Consider the following 14278-nt stretch of genomic DNA (forward strand, 5'->3'; position numbering starts at 1 on the left):
ATGGTGTCAGAATTGGGGTCCCGCCGCCTCTGATGCTCCGGGCGTCGCCTTGCGGTTGCGGACCGCACCGAGTCATGGATCGGGCAAGCGTCGCCACCGGACTCGCCCTCAGGCCGCCTGAACCCTTCCACCTTGGGAACGCTTCGGAGTGGCCGGCGTGGATCGCCGAGTTCGACGATTTTCGTCACGCAACCGGACCGGTCGCACAGAACGAGGAAACTCAGGTACGAACGCTTCTCTATGTCATGGGTCGCCAGGCTAGGCAAATTTTCAACACCTTCGGGTTATCTGACGCCGTCGCCAGGAAGTACGACACCGTGAAAGAGAGGTTCGACGGTCACTTCATTCAAGTCAGGAACGTAGTATACGAGTCTGCATGTTTTAACAGACGGGAGCAGGGGCCCACTGAAACAGTGGACCAATACGTAATCGTGCTATACAACATGGAGGACCGATGCGACTACGGAAGCCTGCGTGACCGCCTGATTCGTGACCGTTTCGTTCTTGGGCTGCGAGACAAGTCACTCTCGGAAGCTCTTCAGTTAGACGCTGCGCTCACTCTAACTTCCGCGCTTGCCAAGGCTCGACAGAAAGAGTCTGTTCACAAGCAGCAGCAGTTGTTGAGAGACTGAAGCGCAAGCGCCTGTCAAGACTGAAGACGCAGACTTGGACGCAGTGGCGAAAGACTCGTCATCTAAGCCCCGCAGCGCTCCATCTTCTTCGAATGCGAAGCGAACCTCAAAAGCAAAACAACCAAGCTCCACGTGCGGTTATTGCGGAGGATTACGTCACGCTCGTTCTGAGTGCCCTGCGCGAGCCGAAAAGTGCGCTCGATGCAAGACCAAGAGTCATTACGCACGTGTCTGCAAGAAAATGCCTGGAGGAACCAAAGGCATTTCCTCAGTGGAGCAGAATTCAACAACGACGGTTTTTCTCGCCGCCGTCGGGGTAAACGTCCAGACGCCAAGTTCGTGACGATAACCGTGAACAACGTTTCGCTGACTGCAAAAATCGACACCGGTGCAGAGGACTCAGCGGTCCCAGATACATTTTCGGGAATACTGTCTTCTGGAATACGCTCAGCAGAAGAGGTCCTTTCGGGGCCCAGTGGACATGCCCTGAAGGTGTAGGGGAAGTTTGGCGCTGTCATGAGATGGAAGGACAAGTCCACAATGCAAGAGGTTTACGTCGTACAACAACTTCGCACTGTCTTTCTTGGATTGCCTGCCATAGAGAACTTAGGACTCGTGAAGTTTCTCTGCAGCACCGAACGCCTCGAGAAGCGCTTTGATAGACTCTTCAGCGGCCTTGGGACACTTCCAGGAGAGTACACCATCCGACTAGACCCAGCGGCGGTGCCTTACTCGCTGAGCGTCGCACGTCGCGTGACCATCCCTCTGAGAGATGCTGTCGTTCAAGAACTCAGAAAGATGATAGAAAAAATCGTAAGGGTGCAGGCGAGCTGGTGAATATTAACCGTGTTGAAATAACCTGAGACTGGGGTAGAGAAGACGTCGTCCTGTCTATTTTCTGTCCCTTCTACGCTTTGATGCTTCTTCTCTACCCCAGTCTCAGGTTATTTCAACATGGTTCAGAAAGATGGTGGATCTGGGTGTCATTCGCCCAGTTGAAGGTCCAACCGACTGGTGTGCCGGGATTGTTTTAGTCCTGAAGCCTTCCGGAGAAGTAAGGATGTGCATTGACTTCACTCACCTCAACACCTCCGTCCGACGAGAGCGCTATGTCCTTCCAACTCTGGAAGAAACGCTTGGCCAGCTGGGAGCGGGCGGTAGTGTTTTCGAAGTTGGATGCTAATTCCGGGTTCCATCAAATCCGTCTCTCTCCCTCGTGCCAAGAGCTGACCACATTCATCACCCCAATTGGCCGTTTTTGCTTCACGCGACTACCTTTTGGGATAATGTCAGCTCCAGAATATTTCCAAAAACGCATGTCGGAGATCTTGAGCGGACTGCCCGGAGTTCTCAACCTCATGGATGATATACTTGTCTTCGGCAAGGACCAAGCTGAGCATGATGCAAATCTGCACAAGACTTTCAAGCGCCTAGAGCAAACTGGAGTCACCCCCAACAAAGCCAAGTGTGTCTTCAGCACAAGGGAAGTTACCTTCCTTGGATGTATCATATCCTGCCACGGTGTTCGACCGGACCCAGCAAAGGTCAAGGCAATCAGAGATCTTCCGGCTCCAGAGGATCCTGCCGGCGTCCGTCGGATCCTTGGAATGGCGAACCACCTGGCAAGGTTTCTTCCGAACTTGGCACAAATTACGGCGCCGCTCAGAGACCTGCTTCGAAAAACGTCGGAGTGGACCTGGGGTCTCCCACAAGCAGCCGCTCTGCAAGGCGTCAAGGATCTTCTGCGTTCAGATTCTTGCATGGCTCACTACAATCCGTCGTATCTTACAATACTCTCGGCGAATGCGTCTTCACACGGATTAGGAGCAGTCTTGATTCAGGTCCAGCCGGATGGGAAGGAAAGAGCTGTGGCCTTCGCATCAAGGTCCCTTACCCCGACTGAAGCCCGATACGCTCAGGTGGAAAAAGAAGCATTGGCTTTGACCTGGGGAGCAGAGCGATTTCAAGACTTTTTGCGGGGCCTAACAGCAACATTCCAGACCTTTGCTGACGCTCTTGGGAAATTCGGCACTGAATGTGCTCCATCCTCGTATCCAGCGCTTCCGCATGCGTCTGATGCGGTTCAGCTACAGAATGCAGTATGTTCCTGGCAAAAGCATCGCGACGGCTGATACTCTATCAAGGGCTCCGGTGGGTGAGGAAAAGCCAGCGGAGACACTGACCTGGGCTGAGGTTCAGTCATTCACTGTTGGAGCAGTGATGGGACTCCGAAGCAGCACTCTGCATCCAGTCAAAGGAGCCCAGGAGAAAGACAAAGTTTGCCAGATGCTGCGGGAGTACTGCATAAACGGATGGCCATCAAAGTCAAGACTTACTCTCGACGTGTCGCCCTTTTGGCAGTGACGAAGGCTGGAAGAAAAGTGTTTGCCCCCCAGCGGTTAGGTGAATAACTACAGACTCTCGAAACTTTTATTTATCCCCAGAGGGAGATGTGGCCTGAGCCTCTTTTGAACTTCCCGCTTTCTATAAGCGAGGCACGCACGCGCGTGCCGTGGGGCCCGTGACTCGTGCAGGGCCACGAGGGAATAAACATTCTTTTTGGTTCGACGTGAGACGGAGTCCGTCGCATTTCTTTCGGGTGCCACTGAGCACTGTACTGCCCTTTTTGAAGTGCAGAGGAAGCCTGTCCCACTGCGAAGGCTTTCTGCTCTACGGAACCCGCCTCCTTATTCCTGGCTCCCTCAGAAAGGAGATGCTGAATCGACTCCACGAGGGACATCAGGGAATCGGACGGTGCAGGCAGCGCGTGAAAGAAGCTCTCTGGTGGCCAGGCTTGTCGTCCGAGGTGAGAAGGGTTGTCAATAACTGTGTTGTATGCACAAATGTACGTCAACAAAACGCCGAGCCTCTCATGGCAACGGTGACGCCATCTCTGCCATGGCAAATGGTTGGGCTGGACCTGTTTCACCTACGAGGCAAGGAGTATTTGCTCTGCGTTGACTACAGGTCTCGCTTTCCCGAGATCGCCTATCTATCGTCAACGAAAGCGGAGGCCGTCATCGAACGTCTAAGGAGCATATTCGCCCGCCATGGGATACCTGCAACGGTAGTAAGCGACAATGAACCACAGTTCTCATGTGATGCTTTCGCAGACTTTGCCCGGAACTACGGTTTCCAGCACACTACCAGCAGCCCTCGTCATCCTCGGGCGAATGGAGAGGCCGAGCGCACCGTGCAGACCATGGAGAATCTGCTTGAGAAAGCAGAGGACCCGTACTTAGCTCTACTTGCGTACCGGGATACCCCGGGTCCGACAGGGCGGACTCAATCCGAACTCCTCATGGGGTGACGTCTGCGGGCGCGGATCCCGGTGTACCCAGCTCTTCTGACTCCCGGCCAAGTCAACGACAACGTCGCGACTAGACGCGACCGTCAAGTCAAAGAGCGCCAACGGGCACACTTCGACCGCCGACATGCAGCTTCACGGCTACCCAAACTGAGTCCCGGATCGACTGTGTAGTTGAAGGACCTCAAGTGCCCAGGGGAGGTCCTCCGTCAAGCGGACACGCCAAGATCTTACTAGGTCAGAACCACAAGAGGGGACGTCCGTCGCAACCGAAGAGCCCTCAACAGAATTCCGGCTCATTCTGGTCAACGCGACGAGCTGGTATTGTGGCCAGCCAACACGACCGCTCCTGATGGACCTGCTTTACCCGGGGAAGACGTCATGGAGCATACACCAACATTGCAGCAGGCTTCGCAGTCTCAGTCATCGACGAAAGACTGCAGAGTTCCCGTGGCAGTGACGAAGGCTGGAAGAAAAGTGTTTGCCCCCCAGCGGTTTGGTGAATAACTACAGACTACTCGAAACTTTTATTTATCCCCAGAGGGAGATGTGGCGTGAGCCTCTTTTGAACTTACCGCTTTCTATAAGCGAGGTACGCACGCGCGTGCCGTGGGGCCCGTGACTTGTGCAGGGCCACGAGGGAATAAACATTCTGTTTGGTTTGCCGGGAGCACCGTGGCCGTGACACGGAGTCAGTTGCATTTCTTTCGGGTGCCACCGAGCACCGATACAGGGGGGGGGGGGGGGGGGGGGGGACAGGCAACGGTGATAAGGGTAGAAAGATGGAGCGGAGGACGTGAGGAAGAAGTGGGAAACGAAAATTGCTTTCGGCCTTTAAATCATTTACGACGCCATTTTCATTTCAGTCTAGTTGCACTCGTGTAATCATTACTCCGTAATCACGCTAAAGACCCCCGGTGAAAAATCATACCGCACTCGCCAAATACCTCATTTAGAGATCAGTCATCTCTATTTGGTTAAATAACCAGACAGACATATAGTCCACTCTATGAGGATATTCTGTACTGTTTCCCCGTTGCAGTGGCGAAATCTATCGCTTAGAGCTTAGACGCCTATTTATGTCATCTCATTAAGCCGCTGGCCTTTTTTAGCCTTTTTGGGCCTTTAATAGACTGTCGTATATATGCAGCCAGAATTTTATTTATTTACAACTGCATGCAACATGTTCAGGACATGTTCATTATACCCACAACAAGATATAATAAGACAGTGCATTTCTTTGCTGACCAGATGAAGCCTTCAGCGAAGTTCAGCAATGATTTCCCCATGAGGATTTGAAAAACAGTCGGCAGTCGGCGCAATCTCTGGAAATGGTTAATGAAAAAAATAGAACTGACGATGAGTTACGAAAACAGGTGGTAATAAAATCAAGGAGTCTAAACCGAAAAAAAAAAACACACCAAGATTCATCTTTTTCACTAGGGCATCAAGTGACATACCTATCTATTACCTTAGTCACACTACCGCTCTTAAAGGGGCGGTGCAATGATATTCAATTGGAATGTTTTTCACTTTACACGAGCTTACTGGCACTAGTGGGACTCAAGGATACTCGCACGCAACGCCATTGACCAAGAAACTCCTTTGTTGCGCTGTAATTTCGAGGACAAAACCTTGATTTTTCATTCAATCTCTCCTTCGCAAAACCTAATGACGTAGCTGGGCGGTAGCAGTACCGCCCAGTGACGATATTTGAATGCGGCTCATAGATTGGACCTGAGCATGGCGTGGACACTCGATTTGTGCTCGTGATAATCGATAGCTCGAAAAGCGTTCGGGTAGTGTCTTCTGTCCAATCGCTGCAATGACGGCAACAGCCGAATCATAACAATGCCTGGAACTCAGCGCGTGTCCTGTGCCAATTGCCAACCCCAGCGCATGGCTATGATCAACATTGGCGGCATATAATCGGCTCCAGGTCACGTGGCTGCTTGTTCTGGCTGCGAGTTGAGGGAATTAACTCTGCTCGTTTTTCTTTATTTTTTTCCAGCGACTTCGATCGCGTGCGGTGAAAAACGAACGGGCATTTCACAGGTCATTAACGTCAGGGATCCGTTCTAAGCGGTATTGGCGCAAAATGCAAAAATCGTTGCACCGCCCCTTTAAAGGGGTCATAAAACGATATTGGGTTGAAATGTTTGACTTGGCAGAGGCTTACTGATCCTAGTCAGGCCCAAGAATACCCGCACAGACCGCCATGATTAATGGTATATTCGCTGGTCGCTTTTCAGCCTCTTGGAGAGCTCTGAAAAGCCGGTGTGCATTCGGCCAGTCGATGCCAGACGCTCCAAGTATATTCGCCCGGTTCTTTCGGAGCGCTCTCGAAGCTCCGACTTTCGCCGTCCTCCGAATCGGAGCGGTTTGAGGCGCTCTGGCATGGGGGTGGGAGCGCGCGAGAGATCTGGCTGCCGACCGGTCACGTGACTCCAGCCATTCCGCCATTTCGCTTTTGTGTCGGAAGCGGACGGCAAGAACGCAGCTACTCCGCAGAAAAAGGTCTGCGAAAAACAGCCGTCAGTCTCGACGCCGTCACCGTTGTGTTGTGCTCCCCGATTTGAGGTGAAATGTCGTTGAAACGAAGACGTTTAATGTTAGTGGTGGCACCGTCAGTGCTGCTCGCGAAGCTAGCAGACAGCGACAACACCAGGAGCTCGGACGACGACGACGAGGGCCGTGTTTACGAAGCGAAGTTTGCCGAGTTGTTTTACGAACCTTGTACGATGCCCAAGGTCAAGGCCTATGTGTCTATAGTGCGAACCTACTCGGACAAAGCGGTAAAAACAAAAGTACGAGTGTTTTCAAGCTGTAATGTTGTCTTTTTTTATAGTTTCGCAGGAACTTCCGCTTGTCACGGCTGGCTTGCGATGTCCTTATCAGCGTCCGCGTTGACGGCTGCCATTTTTCAAGGATTGACGGATGGATGGATGACTGAATACTGCTGAACCCCTTGAATCCGAGAAGCAAAATGTCCGTTAGAGGGCGGCTCGCGACGTCCTCTAGTGGCGCAGGCCACCCTCTATCCGCTCGGCTTGCCGCTTCCAAAAGTTTAGGAGCGTTCGGCTGGGCGCGCCGATTATCTCGCTCCGATGCGAAGGCGCTTCGGGATCTGGTAGCTCCGACTCGGATGATTGGAGCGCTCGAAGGTGACGAGCCGAATATACCATAAAAAAGCTTATTTGTCGCGGTGAAATTGCGACATTAAAAGGGAACTAAGTTTATTTCAGTTTTGCTTTGGCAAATCTTGATGACGTAATAGTGAAATAAAAATCACCCACCTGACGACAGTCTAGCGCGACTCATGAATTGGACACGAGAACTGCGTGAGCACTCGACTTCGGCTCGTAACAATCAATGCCTTCGAGGACACTCGGGTAGTGGCTCGTCTCCATCCAACCACTCCGGTGATGAGAATAGCTGAACTCTGACAATGCCTGGAGCTGAGCACGCGTTTTCTATTTTGCCCATTTTAGCGCGTGACTGTGAGTAATGTTAGCGGCATTTGATAGGGAGCAGGCCAAATGGCCGCTTTGGCCTGCTCCCTATCTGTGGGCCTGGCTGTGGGTTGAGGGAATGAACTATGCTAATATTTTTCGACTTTTTTTGGCGATTGTCATTGCCTAGAAAGAAAAGCTAAGGCAGGTTTATTCGATTATTAACGCTAGGAAGTTATTCTAAGTAGCATTTAGCAAAAGAAAAAAAAAACGTGTCATCACTCCTTTAATTGTCATTAAGCCAACGATCGTTCACATCTCCGAACTGTCACTGAGCTCAACTAATAAGTTGTCCCGTGTTACGCGGTACGTAGGCCTAACAACCCCACTAGAGACGCGCGTCAAGGGACACAGTTGAAATCAAAACGAAATCAAAACTGATGTAACATTATCTTTTGTTTTTATATAGCGATGGCAATAAATTATACGCGCACTTTTAATTCATTATAAACGCCTAAAACAAAATAAAATAAACTTAGTTTTTCAGCGTACAAAAAACACTCAGAACGTTTTACACGAATTCAAGTAAGGCAAACACAACGAAAGTCTTTTTGGCACCGACATTACACTGGCCGCCCCCGCGAAGATTTGGCTTTCGAGACGTGCCGTGATCGTTCTAGCGGCAGCTCTGGCTCCGAATCATACCTCTTCCGAGAATATTTTCTGCTACGAAGCTTTCCAGATACCTTCCCCAATCTTCCTCAATAGTAAGTGCTCGCTGGTGCTGGCCATGGACTGCGATGCGGTAGGCCCTCAGTTCAACTCAGTTATCGTTAGCGGTTAAATGAGAGTTGGGGCCGCTGTGTAACCCCGGCCCATCGCGATAGGATCAGCTGTTGTTGGCTTAATGACAGTTAAGAGCGCTAGTGTAACTAGCGTATTAGTGGCACTAGTGTATACCGATCATGGTGGAAGAAACTCCTCGATAAATATACAACACCCGGTCAGCTTCTTCAGGCTCTCCGTGACAAGTACATCATCACTCCCATGCAGCCCGCGTACAGCGACTACGCCGGGCGCAAACCTGACGACCACTCATTGTCGGAGGACATCACACTCGCCGAACTCAAACAAGCAGTAGCGGAAATCCGAGTCAACCTGGCTCCGGGACCCGACAGAATTGCACCGCAGCAGCGGCGCAACCTCACAGATCAGGATTACGAGGCGCTACTCGCAGTCATGAATGAGTCCTGGTTTTTTGGCTTACTCCCAAACGAGTGGAAGACGGCCATGATCACCTTCATTCCCAAACCGGGCAAACAACACGATATTGAAAACCTTCGTCTCATATCGCTCACCTCATCTGCGGAAAAGCTTAAGGAGAGAGTCATCCGTCGCCGACTCTACACTCACTTAGACAATACAGGACACCTTCCACACTCCCTCATTGTCGACCGGGAACACATCTCGACTCAGGACGCGCTCCTCCAACTCCAGGAGGAAATATTCTCCACTCCCAGCACTGCCCAATTGGAGGCAATTCTCGCAATCGACCTCCACAAGGCTTTCGATAACGTCCATCACGACAGTGCGCTGGAAGAGCTCTAGGCAACCAGTTGCGGCACCAGGCTCTACAATTATGTCCAATGCTTCTTACGCGGACGCACATACTCCCTCAGTTTAGGTGGAATCACATACCCTACCTTCGATTATTCCCAACGCGGCATTCCACAAGGCTCAGCACTCTCACCTACTCTTTTCAATCTCGCCATGTGCCATATACATCGAGCGCTAGCTCCCATACCAGACATACACTTCACTATATACTCCGACGATATCACCCTCTAGATAAATCGGTGCTCAATAGGACACATACAGGATACACTACAACATGCACTCAACAGAATCCAACAAGCCGCCAACCACATGGGCCTACAATGTACTCCTACTAAGTCGGAACTGCTTCTAGTTCACAGGCCGCGCTGGAAACCGCCACAGATTCACCTTGAGCAAAACGGTACCCCCATCCCACAGACTAACAGCATCTGCCTTTTAGGACTCCACATCCAGCGTGATGGCGGTGGCTCAACCACGGTTAATCATGTCCTCAAACAAGGCGAACAGGTTCTGAACATGCTCCGCCTCGTCTCCACTTCCTCTCGCGGACTTAAAGAAAGGAGTATGATGAGGCTCAGTGACGCCTTACTGATATCCCGCCTCCGCTACCACCTCCGGTACACCAAACTCACACGAAGACAAAAAATTAAACTAGATGCTCTCATTCGTAAAGGCACGCTCGCCATGGGCCAACCCATCACCACTAGCACCCACCGCCTCCTCGATATGGGCTATCACAATACCGTAGATCAGCTCGTTGCTATCCACAAACGCCGTCAGGAAATCCGCCTCCTTTCACCCCCCAGGGAAGACACATACTAACTCAACTGGGCCATAATGTCTCATCCTCACCACCTCCGAAAGAAGCAGCTCTCCCCACCACGACCCTTTCACATCTTATCATAGCACCACTCCCTCGACACATGCGCCCGATGCTGAATTTAGTACGACGCGCTCGACGTATTGCCTTTTCCACACGTTACACCACCCACACTCCTCATCGCACATACCTCTACACAGATGCCAGTACGACTGATATTGGCATGGCCATAGCGGTCACAGATCATCATTTCAGTACAACACACACCGCCGTTCTTCATCCCATATACCCATGCTTGGCGGAACTACACGCCATTACAGCGGCTATCAGATATACCTCCGCAGGCTCTTTTACCTCGTCTATTCCCATCATCTTCACCAACTCTATGACTGCCTGCCGGCGACTTATACGCGACTCGCTTCCACTTGCCATCGCAGAACAAATAGAGCGCGACCTACTATCACCCGTTGAGATTGTCACGGGGGCATGCCGGGAAACCAGAAAGCAGACCTGCTCGGCCGCGAGAAGCTTCACCGGGTACCCGGCATCCCCTTATCTGCCCAGACGTTTCCCGTGGCCTTACCTTCCCTCCAGTCAAATAGACAAGCCCGTCGAGTCTTCCCCCCGCCCCTTCACCCTCACCTCACACGCCAAGAAGGCACCATCCTCCGCAACGCCCAAAGTAACACTCTTCCGACCCCAGCCTGCATCCACCTTCTACGAGGTCTACTCCCTGAGGCTCCTCCCCCCTGTATCCACTGTGGCGACCGCCTAGATACCCATCACATCTTATGGATCTGCCATTCCCCGCCCCCACCCCTCCCTAACCCCACCTACCTGTCCTTCGCCCCCAACCCCGAGTGGCTGACTACGGCCACCACATTATCAGACCAAGTTTACCTGGCTGAGTACATCCAGTCCTCTCTGGAGTACGCCAGCAGAGGGGCACTGGACTGAGGCCCCTCTGCTGTCGAAACTTAGGCCCAAAAAGGACCTAAGTTTCGACAACCTTCGACCAATATCTCTGACCTCGTGCCTTGGCAAAGCCTTTGAACGCATCATCAACTCGAGGCTGGTGGCGCACGTGGAGAAGCAAGGACTGCTGTCACACACGCAGTTTGGCTTTCGTCCGCACGTGTCCTCCCAAGACATACTACTGTGGCTCTACAAGGACCTTCTGGAGAGACCATCAAGGACGCAGACCAGAGCAGTCCTTGCCCTGGACCTCAAAGGCGCTTTCGACAACGTCACTCACGAGAGCGTCCTGCAAGGTTTGGCGAGCATCGACTGTGGCCAGAAGACCTACCACTACATCAAGAGCTTCTTGACGGACAGGACCGCTATCCTGAACATCGGGAGTCACACATCGGACCCGCACCAGCTAGGGCCCAGGGGGACTCCTCAGGGTGCAGTTCTGTCGCCACTACTCTTTAATCTCGCGCTCAAGGGACTGCCAGAGGTCCTTAACAACATTCCCGGCATCGAACACGCCATCTACGCCGACGACATCACCATCTGGTGCAAGTCTGGAAGCGACGCCCAAGTCGAAGAAAGCCTCCAGAGGGCAGCGAATGCCGTGGCCTCGTACGCTAAAGACTGCGGCCTTCAATGCTCTCCCCAAAAGTCAGAACTTCTGGTGTTCAAGAACCCGTACAGCAGACAACCACCTGCGGACCTGAACAACTACATCGACGGACAAGAAGTACCCAAGCCCAAGGAGGTGAGGATCCTCGGCCAGATCCCCTGCCAGTCGGGAAGAAATTTTAGCACCATCAACAAGCTCACCACTTCCACGACGCACGTCGTCGGGATGCTGAGGAGAATCAGGAACCAGTGGTCCGGACTCAAAGAGAAGGAGGCTATACAGCTGGTATATGCCTTTGTGGTATCTCGGGTCATGTACGCCACCCCGTACCTGAGACTCACTCAGACCGAAGTCAACAAACTCAATGTCATCATTCGAAGAGCTTTCAAGTGCACCCTTGGACTACCAGAGTCCGTGGCCACGGATGACCTGCTCAGCACGGGCCTCTACAACACTATCGAGGAACTCTGGGAAGCCCAGCGTATATCACAAATCAAGCGCCTCAGCGAAACACCGAACGGAGGATGGCTCCTGGAGCGGCTGCAATTGGCCACACCGGGTGGCATATTACACCAAGAACCCAAACAAGAATTAACACCAACTGTACGAGGCAAGATCACGGTCGAGAAGATCCCAAGGAACATGAACTCGGAAAGGAACGCCAACAGAAGAAGAGTTCGTGCACAGACCATATCCAGGATATGGAGCAAGAAGCCCGGAACCCTGTACGCCGACGCGGCCATCCTACCAAGAGGCAACACCGCCACCCTGGTCGTGGCCGATCCTCGTGGCAACGTGGTGAGGACGGCGTCGGTCTCCACGACCCTCACAGAACACGCAGAAGAAGCCGCAATTGCTCTGGCTGCCACAGGTACCAAACAAGACCACATCACCGTCATCACAGACTCGCAACGGGCGTGCCGCAACTTCGCCAAGGGTGAAATAGGCGAACAGGCGGCGAGAATCCTCTCCAAGGCGCAGTTTACGAGCATGAAGATCGTCTGGGCACCAGGTCACGCGGGTGTCGAGGGAAACGAGGCGGCAAACGCCGCAGCCCGAGCCTTTCATTCGAACCGGGACTCGTCCGCACCTCAACCACACTCCCCTGACCCCAACATGAAGTACAACGAATACTTGAAGACAATTAGGGAAGCCAGGATGACTCTTCCAGCGCCACCTTCGAAGTTCACCAAGGAGGAGGAGCACCTCTATAGAAGACTGCAGACAGGAACCATGAAGACGCCAATGAAGCTCCATCAATGGTACCCCCAACTCCATCCTTCACCAACTTGGGGGGACCTGTACCACTTGATGTGGGTGTGCAAGCACATTAAAGGTTTGGATCCGATTCTGAACCCGACGAGGGACAGCTGGAACGCGGCACTCCACTGGAGCGATCCGGGAAGCCAACACTGGTTAGTACGGAGAGCGACGGTGGTGCAAGCCGCGATTGGAGCCCCGGACTAGGGGCACCGAGCCAGAAATGATTCCTCGATCAATATTACCTATTTCTTTCTGGTACTCCTATCCCCTTCTTTTAATAAAATAAAAGATGTTTTCGACAACAACAACAACAACATCTCTCTAGCCCATAGGCGTAGACTACGGGGGGGCGTCGGGGCTCATGCCCCCCCCCCCCCCCCCGGCTATAGTCCTTACCGAGACGCTGTTTACGTGCCATGTAACAAGCTTCTAGTAGTGGCATGTAAACAAAATAATGCCAACGTTGCCTTCATTGACAAAATACATGGGAAACGGAATCCCAGCGTGTTTTCGTTAGCTTCAATCTCTAGTTCTGGCGAGAAGGTAAGGCGGCACCGATCACTTTTACGTCCGCTTGGTCTGCTTCCACGGCAGCCTGCCATTTTGCGATGTCCCGCCAGAAGAAAAAAAGATAAATGAAGTAATCGGAAGTTTATATAAAGGGCGCCATCCGGAGCTGTTCCAAAAGTCCGTTTAGTAGCGACCCCGACGAAGTCACCCGAACCGGAGTCGTGGAGTCACAACTTAACGCGCCCAATGAAGCGATAGATGGCGCAGTCGTCCGCGAAGAGCCGCATGCGTTAGAAAAGTGTAGCCGTGCGACACGGCTGCGCTTGCACGGTGACTGACATTGACCACGGCCGGACTGGAAGCGCGCGCTCTCTTTCTCTTCTTACGGCCTTTGCAATCGCCCGGGAGTCAATGCCATTTTTTCTCCGTATGTAGTTCACTTGCTTGCCGCCAGGGGCGCAACGACCTCACCCCACTTCATCCCACTCGGAGAGTCCCTTCGAGCTGCTTTGCGCTGGTGTTCGAGCTTCGTAGGTTCTCGTTTTGGCAACGGTTTATTGAACTTCGATCCGATTGAAGTCACTCTACCGCGTACAAATGTGCACGAAGTTCTGCAACTACTCATTGTGCTCTATCTTGAAGATGCGCCAATCCTAAGTTGCCCAGAGGGCATTGACAACAGTCACACAAAGCGCTTGGCTGGTTTAATTTGCAACAAGTTCCGCAGAATACTTCTGATTAACCATGCAAAGACCATCGCGGACGGAAACGAAAAATCAGCTGGATATCTGCACAAGCCCTCGAGGAAGCACTTTAGGCTGTAATATGCACTGTGCGAAAGCTGTACAGACTACTGCACCCTCGTCTAGAGCAGCTGACCGACTTCATGTGCGGCCTATGAAATGATGATGCAGTCCACGGCAATGGATATATTGGGCCTGCTTACATTTCACAATAATGTACGAATTATTTATCATTTAAAGTTCCTCCACGTAAAAGGGGTCCGTCTCCTCCTGTTCTTGAGCTGCAACAGAAGTCCTGGAGGTAGACGAGTATAGTTTTTACGCAATTGCATTCGCTGTCTCTACTTAC

The 14278-nt window shown here is 52.2% G+C and overlaps 1 protein-coding gene and 1 pseudogene across 1 annotated transcript; both read left to right on the forward strand.

The window, feature by feature from the left end:
• Positions 1-359: 359 nt before the first annotated feature.
• LOC115316849 lies at positions 360-9830 on the forward strand (annotated as a pseudogene).
• A 1808-nt stretch (positions 9831-11638) lies between these two features.
• LOC115316780 lies at positions 11639-12880 on the forward strand. The gene has a single exon (XM_040220035.2). The coding sequence runs from the start codon at positions 11639-11641 to the stop codon at positions 12878-12880; it is 1242 nt and encodes a 413-aa protein (XP_040075969.2).
• The last annotated feature ends 1398 nt before the right edge of the window (positions 12881-14278 follow it).

This window comes from Ixodes scapularis, unplaced genomic scaffold (assembly GCF_016920785.2).
Source record: "Ixodes scapularis isolate PalLabHiFi unplaced genomic scaffold, ASM1692078v2 PGA_scaffold12__126_contigs__length_90152505, whole genome shotgun sequence".
Lineage (NCBI taxonomy): Eukaryota > Metazoa > Arthropoda > Arachnida > Ixodida > Ixodidae > Ixodes > Ixodes scapularis.